Consider the following 10896-nt stretch of genomic DNA (forward strand, 5'->3'; position numbering starts at 1 on the left):
ATCAGACAAACGCAGGCTGACATCTCGCGCTTTGTCTGGCAGGGCTGCAAACCCCGGATGAAGAGGGTTCTCTCTACACTTGCCCCGGAGGCGGGTGGCTTGGGCATTCCAGACCTCCGTAAATACTTCCAGGCGGCACAGCTACGATACCTTGTGGAGTGGAGCAGGTGGGAATCCGACAAGCACTGGCTTTTTCAGGATCAAGCGGTTGCAGGGCGTACCCTCCAGGAGGTCCCATTCTTGCGCCGCGCTCACGGCCCTCCCAACCTTTATGCTTCCTTCGTCACGAGGGTTCCCCTGCGGGTGTGGGACGCGGTCTGCGAGGTCCGGGACCTCACCACGTTCCCCTCACCATTCACGCCCATTGTGGATAATCCTGACTTCTCCCCGGGGATGGAGCCGGGGGCTTTCTCCCATTGGAGGACGGCGGGCTGTCGAGCGCTTTTTCAGATCTATGGGCCGGAGGGAGTGGTTCCCTTTCCACAGCTTCAGCAGGAGTTCGGCCTGACGGAGCTGGACAGACTACGCTATATGCAGGTTCGACACTGGGCGCTCCAACCCCAGGTGCGGGACACCGCTGACCGTCAGATCACACCGTACGAGCGGTGGTTGGTGACCCGAGCTTCTGACGCTAAATTGATCACTGATCTTTATAAGCTCTTACAGCCTCCTCCTTTTCACTATTATAATCCGGGGAGGGAACGATGGCACAGGGAACTGGGCAGGACACTTAGCCACAAAGAGTGGGACCAGATTGCCCACCGGGCGAGACACTCTGCGTATCATACTGGCCTCACCGAAACTTTCACCAAGGTGTCCACGTACTGGTACTACACCCCAGAGAGACTGCATGAGATGAATAAGCACATTGATAAGGGGTGTTGGAGAGGTTGTGGGCAGGTGGGAACCCTTTCACACATTCTTTGGGATTGCCCTTTGTTGGCCGCTTATTGGAAGGAAGTTCTCGATGAGGTGGACACGCACTTTGAAATTGAGCTGCCGCGCTTTCCGGCGTATGTACTGCTGGGCCTTCCTAACGGCCTAATGTACCCATTGAAGTCCCGTAGGGGCAGGCAAATCGCGATCGCGCTGGGGTCAGCGGTTCAGAACATCCTCATCCACTGGCGCACTACCACAATCCCCTCCATCACGGGTTGGCTGCACAGACTCTGGCATGTGCTGGGAATGGAGAAACTGTCGCTCATGGTGGCGGGGGACATAGATCAGTTTGATGAGCTGTGGCAACCCTTCCGAGCGCTGTTAACTACTGAATTTAGGGAGCTCACCTGTCCGAGATACCTCAGGCTTCTACGGCTGACACCACCGGTGATTCCAGCAGACTAGAGTGGGCGGGGGGCTGGTTTTTGGAGGGGGGGTGTGGTTGGGGGGCAGGTAGTATAGATGATGGTACATTGGACGGGGGTGTTGGGGGGAGTTGGGGAGTTTCCTTTGGGGGGGGGTTCTAGGGGGGGTGGGCTAGGCTTCTCTGTGTCCTTTCATTGCTTTCTTGGATCAGCCTTGGGGTGTTGAATATGCTCAGAGTGGAGATGTAGCATGCATTTCACCTTTCATTTGCTGCTGCTTCCCCCTTTTTCTCAGGGATTCATTCCGCGACTGCACTCATGATGTCACGATTATCTCTTTGCTTTACTGTATGTATCCCTAACCTCCTATCCCCTCTCCCCGTGTTCTTTGTCTTAATAAAAATGCTTTAAACCTAAAATCACACAGGGATCTGTAAAGAAAATCAGTAATTTGGGGTTTTTGCACCAAATAAAATGATCCTGACATCATTGTTTGATGGCTGTGAAATTAGGTGATTGGATATGTGATGTTTATGTTCCTGAGACACTCTTGTGAGAAGAAAAAAATATATTTTGTCCTAGTGGTTGTAGAAATCCACATTTTCTGAGTAAAGCCAAGAACTATATTTGGCATCTGGTAACAAATCTGGAGAAACTTAAGAAAAAACCTTTATGGTCAACACAGCCTTTGAGTCTCGGAATAGAGGTCTAAACTGCCCAAAATGGAATCCTTGAATGAGCTTGTTTCTAATGACAGCACCACACCAGGGGTTAGAAAACTAAGAAATGTAAAGTGGTTTGGACCTCTAACTGGCAGAAAAGTGCAATTTGTTTGCATACACCAATATTATTCAAAACAACACAAAACAAAAAACATTCACACCAAGGATCTGAAAGAAGATCAAGATTCCAATCAACCACAACTACTCCAACCCTCAAACAAATCAGTAAAGACCTGAAGACACTCCTGTTCAGACAACTTTACCCATTGACATGACAGTACGCTATCACCCACTGAACACTCTACTTCACTGTAGATTATGAATTGTACCTAGGGTATAAGCTGCTTGTCCACCTCTCCATGGCTACGCAGCACGGTCTACATTATACAATTTTAGGACATGTAGATACATAAGTACCATGCTAACGAGCAATATTTCAATGAGGATTTATAGAGATGTGTTAATATATTTTTTTAAGCAATAGAGTTTGGATGAAAACATAGAAGACCTCTCTCAAAGACATGTGGATTGGGTGAGCAGCTGACTTATAGGCTGGTATTGGACCCTTAGAAGAAAACAAATAGAATCAAGATCAGAGTGGATATCGTGGTCAGAGTCACAAATTGTCAGTTCCAGCATTTCAGCAGCCAGTAGTATTAAAAATGTTTCTATAGGCCGGAGCCCATGTCACACCTCATTCCGTATAGACATCATTCCTGAAGGGCAGCTCACAGATCACACTTGCACATTTGCAGAGGGCCCTTCCCGGGGCGCTGACAGAATTTGCAGCCCACTTTCATGAGAGAGGGTGACATTGATACCGGTCCACTGACCAAGCAGATTAGAGGCATCCAACCATGGGGAAAAGAGCAGTGAGAAGGAAGGTATTCAGGCCTGAAGCCTTCCATCGCCTTCACGACAGCCTATGGAGCTGAGCTGTGGGCTCACTCAGTCGTGTGGTGTCCAAGAACAGGATGTTGATTTTGAATCAAAACTGCACTGTTTATTAATTATGAGGCTTCTAGCATGGCCTACAACTACAGTGCTTAATTCTGGAGCTGAAGAGTTTCTCTTTCCTTTAAAGAGTTTTTATAACATTTGGAATCAGGTTCTAACGTTATATAGAACACACATAACATTTTTGACTCAGGCCATGCAAAAACTTCTGTCATGTCTCCTCGTCATCAATGTGCGCCCACCTGTCATATTGCAGGCTCTGTAAACTTAAGAAACACGTTCAACACATATTAAGAAAGTTCCCAGATTAATCACATATTATTGTGAACAAAAATGATCCCAATAAGTTGGGTATAGCGCCCTGTGCCTTGCAGAACTATTTTATTTTCTACTTCATTTCCATCTAGAAAAATGTTATCAATGCGTTTACTCTCATATTATTTAAAATGTTGTTTCAATTATTTGCCTCAGTTGATTCATATTTTATTAAAGTATTATGTTATGTATGCTGTACTTTACTGACAGTGTCTTAAAACTGTGTTGGTTTGTATTGTAATGCAGTATATTTATGTAGGGAAAGCAGGGAAATTCATTATGTTGTGGAACTCATGCTAATTTGGTATAAAGAGGTATTATTATTATTATCATTATTATTAACACACAGCTACTCCAAGGAGTGTCCCCGCACGTTCCTTACCGAATGGTTAGGAGGAGCAGTCACAATTTATTTGAAGAGCCATGTTTTCAGCTTCTTTCTAAATAGCCCCGAATCACTCACAGCTCATAAGTCAGTGGGGAGATGATTCCAGTCCACTGCACTCAACCTGGTCGGTGATCTGCCGCTGACTTTCTGTCTGAGGATCCTAGTAGTGCAAACCAGCAGTTGCCTAGACGGAATGTTGAAGCTGAATCCTGATCTCAGGTAAGAAGGTCCTATACTGTATAAGGCGGAATGTACCATCACAAGGGTCTTAAACTTCACTCTTTCTTTCACAGGCAACCAGTGAAGGTCCCGGAGCATGACATTATCACTCTTAGGGTGGTTGAGTAGCAACCAGGTGCCGCATTCTGGATCACTTGGAGTTTATTGATGAGATATTCTGGCAAGCCAGCATATAACGCATTGGCATAGTCAATGCGAGACATAATCAAGGCTTGGATGACCGTTTTCCTAGCATGTACGGGTAGTAGCGGTAAAAATGTATTTCGCGCTTTCAAAATCTTAAAGCATGTTCCGGACAGCCTTTTAATTTGATGTCCAGAGGACAGCTTGTTGTCGAACTTTATCCCTAAGTTTTTTACTGGTCCACAGCAAGGCGCCGGCAGGGAAGAACAAGCAGCCAACTCGTAAACAATGTCCCACTCGAAATAATTAGTTTTATAAACAAACTGTCAGGAGATCAGTTGGGCTGACGACTCTTCACTGGATTACCTGTACCGAAATCTAAGCTGAAAATGGCATACACTAGCAACGCTCTACGACTCTCATTTGTGGGGAAACACTGAGTGTCCACACATGTGTTTCACAGGACTTCATTTGTTGACGACGTCTCCAGAGACATCTTCTTGTCATTATTTGCCTTGAGCGTTTTTTCAGACCTACTACGGATCTCCTGACAGTTCAATTATAAGACTACTTATTTGGAGTGGGACATTGTTAATTAATTATAAGACTACTTATTTCGAGTGGGACATTGTTAATTAATTATAAGACTACTTATTTCGAGTGGGACATTGTTTACCAACCAACTATCTACACCACACATAAGTACCTATTGGTGGTGTTGTGATAGCACTGAGGAAGCCCTGTTTAGGGAGAAACGCATTAGCAGCTTGTTTGTCTGGTTGAAGCTAATAAAGAAGAATTTGAAACTTTACCCGAAGTCTCAAGATTATGTGTTCTTGCTGGTTGAATTGAATATTTGTGTTGCCTCTCTGTTTTTGTATTTTCCGTATTATTGTATGGTCTGTAAGCAGCGGACCCTGGAGGTGGGCAACAATTTTTCTTGACACTACTTTGGTACTTACACACCTCAGTGACTATCTGGGCTGTGCAGCCTTAATGATGCCTAGCTGCTATGTTTGGTTGGATACATTTCATTTGGGCCGTCGCTAGCCAGTGGAAAATGGTGGTTAATCTTGTGGTACGTTTTAACTAAGCCCACCAACAATAGCTATAAGATACAACAAAGGTATTGATTTAGAATTTGAAATCAAATAATGATTCAGATTCTTCACTACTGTTTGCGTGACCTGCAGAGAATCTTTTGCCTTTGGAAATTAACTTGCGTATCTTGCGAGTGATGATTTGGATATTGTGGCAGAACTCAAAGTGATCTCTTGAAATCATGGAATTTACAGATCATTTTACAAGAGCATGTTTTATGTTTCTCATCCAGGTAAAAGGGGCAGAGGACCATGGGGTCTACAACTTGCAGTACCTTGATTTGGTCTGTGAGTAGTCCATCTTAACCAAGTGTTACATTTTTCATGCCCAACAGCTGTGTGGGAGAAATGTACAACAGTAAGTTCATGAAAGCTACCCTGATAATAGTAAAAAACATCTTTTTATTTCAGTTGTGTTTGTGTGTGAACATTATGTTTTGAGACCTTTATTTTACAAGCTTTAGCATAAAGCTGTACTCCCTGTGGCCCCGGCAGTTAAATGCTTGTTCGTTTCATAAACTAGTTAGGCGTCTGATCCTTAATCCTCCCTTACATTTCTACTTTAGGCTTTTTATTGGTATTTTTCCAAAGATTATTATTTTGATTAATTCACATTATTTTCAGTGCTGTGATCTTCATTTGTTGTTGTATCATCACATTTTTGAATCCCTAACTCTTACAGTGGCCTACAACTAAACAGAGCCTGCCTCTGAACAAGCATCCCACCTGGATGTGAGCAGGAAAGTGACTAGTATTCCTTTTCCTCCTAATGCAGGCTTATCGTTCACCATTAGGAAAGATTTATTTTTCTTAGCTCCAAATCTACTTATCTTTCAAATATATATTGTGAAGATACGTGTGAACTTAAAACTCGATAATTTGTTCATTTGTCATCCATACCGTTCAATGAATGGTTTGAGTTTAAAAGCAGGCGTCACCATTGTCACTGTTCTCTTCATTGTATGTATAGTTTATGAGCATAATGGACTCCAGCACATGAGATCAAATGCAATACTGTATAAAAAGAGCCCATCATTGGGGTATCTCTTTATATATGGAATAGAGTACCCCATGCCGTACATTAAAAGGATATTGCAAGTCAGCAAATAGTTCCATGAGCATATAGAATGACGTGACTAAATGCCAAGTTGCTTTCTATGTTCATTGAAGTTCAAGGTGACTTCCAATTTTCTTTTGATAATCAGATTTTATTGGTTTTCTGAGCACACACAAGATATAGCCACAACAGAAAGCATTGAAGACCAGGAGAGGATCCACAACTGAACATCTTAAAGACCACAATACTCCCACTATTTCCCACACACCTTGGCATGCTTCCGAGGGCATCCCCTAGACTGATATATTGTCTCTTCCAGTCTGGTACACCAGTCCATGGTGGTCCGCAAGTTCAATAGAGAAGAAACCAACGGGGAGCTCCAGTGTTTTGCTGGTTCCCTTTTGGCCAAGACCGTTTCAAAGCCCAATAGAGTGTGGTCCCCCTTGGGAGCCCCTGAAATCATCAACAATACTGTGGTATTCCATGACCTGATGTCATTTGGAATTATTATATGTCATTTGGAACTACTCTATGTTTCACAGAATGTTTTGCCTTGACTTCTACTGGATTGCTGTGGAGTTGAAGCTGTTAAGACCTATCTCCCTACCTGTGGTTGTTAAGCTGTTCCTCTGGAATAAACCTTCTTGGAACCTACATTTGTGTATTGGATTTACTACATAATTGCTGGCGACGATTGGGGATCCAGATCTCAGAAGGAAACAGCGTTCACTTCTTTTTCTCCTGGATTGGTCATTTTTTTTTTTTATCCTTTTCAACATCAAGGAAACCTACATTCTCATGGTGTGAAAGACCTGCTTATTTGAAACGTGAGATGAGAATCCTACTTCAATTGCGTGAAAGATCCGTTTCCTGTAAACACGAGAAACGTGAACAAATGTAAGTTTTCTCATCGACTTTAATAACTTTCGATTTGTTGCCTTTTCGACCGCATCTATCGAGCGGTGTGTTTCAAAGCATTACGAACGTGAGAATATTTATTACATACTTTCTCAATTTCCCATACTGGTGTGTGTCTCCCTGGTTGTTTACTTTCAAAGAGACTCACCTCGAGAATCTCACAGTTCGTTTCCTTCACGAGGCGTCCTTCGTGTTTCCCTTCGCTCTGCCATTGTTATTCACGCGGAGTTGCATCCTGGGATACACGTGTCATTGCGGACGTCATCGCGCATGCGTGACGCTCTTGGCGGCCATTTTAGTAAAGGGCTGAAGTATTTTCTTCGAAATTGCGAGTATATTTTCAAAGTTTACTCGAAGACTTATTCCTGCCACTTCTCACGTTCAAAAGCGATTTTTAAGGAAATAAACTCGGATTTATAAAGAACTAAACAGCAAAGATAACAGTGATCCTATAAGAGGAAAAATCGACATTTTCAGCAAATCCATTACTACGGTGATTTGCACACCAGTTATATTAATATCCTTATTTTTCAGGTTTCAGGATAATTTAATTACTTACATTGTTTATTTTCAGCTATATTTACAAATGTCTAATATTTCTGCTCCTCCTCATTTTCTTCAAGTTGCAGGTGATCCTTCAATAGAATGGGATCTTTGGTATCCCATGTTCATTGCATATGTAGAAGTATTAGAAAAAGATGGTTGTTCTGCTAAAAGGAAACTTGCTCTCTTGAGACATTGTCTAGGGGGTGCTGGAATTAAAGAATTCGACAATTTACCACCCTTAGATGATGCTGGTGATATGGATGTGTTTGATAAAGCTGCCAAACAAATGAAAATTCGATTCGGTAGAAGAATAAACACCGTAATGGAAAGGTTCAAATTCTATTCTCGAGAGCAGAAACCTGATGAAACAATTGAAGATTACGTGGCAGCATTACGTTCACTTGCTTGCACCTGTGCATTTGAAACTATATCTTACGAACAAGTCCTTAGGGATCAAATAATGATGAAGACTAAAAGCAAAAAGATCCAAGAGAGACTTTGGTTAGGAACTGAAACCACATTATCTGCAGTAGTGAACATAGCTAAAGGCATAGAACATTCAGAAATATTCGTGTCCGAAATAAGAGGAAGAAATCAGAAAACAAATGTTCCTGATGTTGAAGTAGCCATTGTCAAAAATCAGCCGATTTCAGGTTTTTCTGGTAACAAAACTAATTTTAAAAAAGAATTTGTAAAAAATTCCTATGACAATAGAAATTTTGTCAAAAAGAATACTATTCTCTGCTACAGATGTGGAAGTTCCACTCATGTGGGTAATTACAAAGGCTGTCCTGCCTGGGATAAAATTTGTGTAAAGTGTAAGAAAAAAGGGCACTTTGGTAATGCATGCAGATCAGGTCAGAGAATCAACTACATATCTCCTGAAGAAGAGGAGGTTCTTAACAGTTTGAACTGTATACTTTCTGTCGATGAATGTGTTCAGCAAAAATTTCCTTCTTGTACTATTATTATGGATGGTAAACCTGTTGAGATTTTTGCTGCAGATGCATTCACAATACTCTGAACATGATTTACTTTTGGTTTGATGCCATTGCTCGAAATTTCATGACCAAGGTACTCTACTTTATCCTGTCTAAATTTACATTTAGTGAACTTTAATGTGAGTCCCTTAGATTTGATTTTCTCCAAAACAGAAAACAAGTTCTTATCATGTTCAATGCAATCTTGCCCAAAAATCAAAATGTCGTCTTGGAAGGCTATGGCACCCTTGCATTCCATTAGTAATTCTTTCATTAGACGCTGAAATACAGAAGCTGCACTTGCCAAACCAAAAGGCATGCGAAGGTATTGGAACATACCTTCTGGAGTGACAAATGCAGTCAACTTCCTGGAGTCCTCATGTAACTCCACCTGATGGTAGGCACTGGCTAAGTCAATGGAAGAAAACACAGTAGCACCAGAAAGCGCAGAAATAAGTTCATGTATGTTCGGTAAAGGGTGTTTATCTATCCATATTTCTTTGTTAAGACTGCGAAGATCCGCACATAAGCGCAGTTCGCCTGTGCTTTTAAGAGAAATTACAATGGGCGAAACCCTTGGCCAAGTTGAAAGGTTCAACAGGGTCATTAAGGAATCTTGCCAGTTGGCTGTGAAAAGTGGCTTGAAGTGGAGAAGAGCGCTTCAAGCGACCTTGTTGACCTATCGCTTATCTCCCAATACGGTGACTGGTTTGTCTCCTTTTGAACTATTACGTGGTAGGAAACCAGGTTCTAGGCTTTTACCTTGGTGGCTAAGAAGTAACTCTTCTTACGAAGTAGATTTTAAGGAATTGAAGGATAAAATTGGCAAGTACCAGGAAAGAATGATCCAACATTCTGAAAAAAGAAAGTACAATTCTTGTAGTATCAAAATTGGTGACCTTGTTCGAGTAAAGTCTGGTGGACTCCTACACAGGAGGGTATGTAAATGGTCTGATCCTGTCAAGGTCATTGAGATTTTTAGCAAAGCTGTCAGGGTGGAAGGAGGTAAAATATGGAACTTGAGGCGAATTTCTTTATGCAAGACCAGTACTACACACGTTCCTCCCACTCAAAAATCTATTGTTACTGAGAAGTTCCACTTAGACCACAACTCAAATGGGTTTCCTGGGACACATGAGGTATATGACAATTTAGAGAATAAATTTGTAAATAGTTCTAATGTAGGGACTCATTCTGACATTTTACCTAATTCTTCTGTTGAAATTGATAATTCTTCGCTGAATGCTGACTTTGAGGAGACTTCCTTAAGACGTAGTGAGCGTGTCAAATGTGTTCCTTCTAAGTTCAAGGATTATGTTAGATCTTAATTATTAACCAATATTGCTCATATGTTACTTTTATTGTTTTTTTATCCCTTTTGTTTTTTTCATTTTTTTTTTAAAAGGGGGGAGGTGTGTGGTATTCCATGACCTGATGTCATTTGGAATTATTATATGTCATTTGGAACTACTCTATGTTTCACAGAATGTTTTGCCTTGACTTCTACTGGATTGCTGTGGAGTTGAAGCTGTTAAGACCTATCTCCCTACCTGTGGTTGTTAAGCTGTTCCTCTGGAATAAACCTTCTTGGAACCTACATTTGTGTATTGGATTTACTACAAATACCCAGCAGTGTAACTATGGGGACACCTCCACGGGGCTGGCCAACACACAAGCAAGGATTGAAAATGTACATCAAACATGCATTTCTATATAGTTACAGTACCTGTATGTGATGTGCCTCTGCCGCCACTTCTGCCCGGTTAGTGCATAGCGTTTATTCCTTCGTCTATGACTCAAATTGGGGTGATCAGGAACTCCACATCGAGGTCTTTTCATCCACCTAAAAAACGATCATCAGTGCATTGTCAGGAAAGGTACATAAAGAAGTCATCATATTATTCCCTCATAGCAACAGACTCGTAAATTAAGAAACTAGCTTTGTTTAAATTAAGTGGTTGGAATATTAAAGCTAACGTTGAGCGAGTCTGTGAAAGCTCGAACCACGATGAAGCCTGGCTGATACAATAACAAGCTGAGCTTTCATATGCCTTCTGCCTGCCACACTCACTCTACCTTCATGCACAAAAAGGTAAAAACAAAGCATTAACTTTTTTTCAGGTAAAAAGGAGAGACAAACAGATATACATTTTGTGGCTGATTTGTACAAAGTTAAACCAGAAAACCCTGGATTAATTATGGCTTCTCCTTTAACAAAACTGTGTGATCTTAGGCAAATATTTTAT

The 10896-nt window shown here is 41.7% G+C and overlaps 1 protein-coding gene across 1 annotated transcript in view; it reads right to left on the bottom strand.

Moving 5' to 3' along the window:
* MMP24 (matrix metallopeptidase 24) overlaps positions 1-10493 on the bottom strand; it is a gene marked incomplete at its 5' end in the record, with an annotated part of 172809 nt that extends 162316 nt beyond the window's left edge. The window contains one exon of the mRNA XM_086949070.1: positions 10377-10493. Within this exon, the coding sequence (XP_086805196.1) occupies positions 10377-10493 (117 nt within the window). The remainder of the gene's footprint in view (positions 1-10376) is intronic.
* Positions 10494-10896: the final 403 nt, after the last annotated feature.

This window comes from Lissotriton vulgaris, unplaced genomic scaffold (genome assembly GCF_964263255.1).
Source record: "Lissotriton vulgaris unplaced genomic scaffold, aLisVul1.2 SCAFFOLD_1397, whole genome shotgun sequence".
Lineage (NCBI taxonomy): Eukaryota > Metazoa > Chordata > Amphibia > Caudata > Salamandridae > Lissotriton > Lissotriton vulgaris.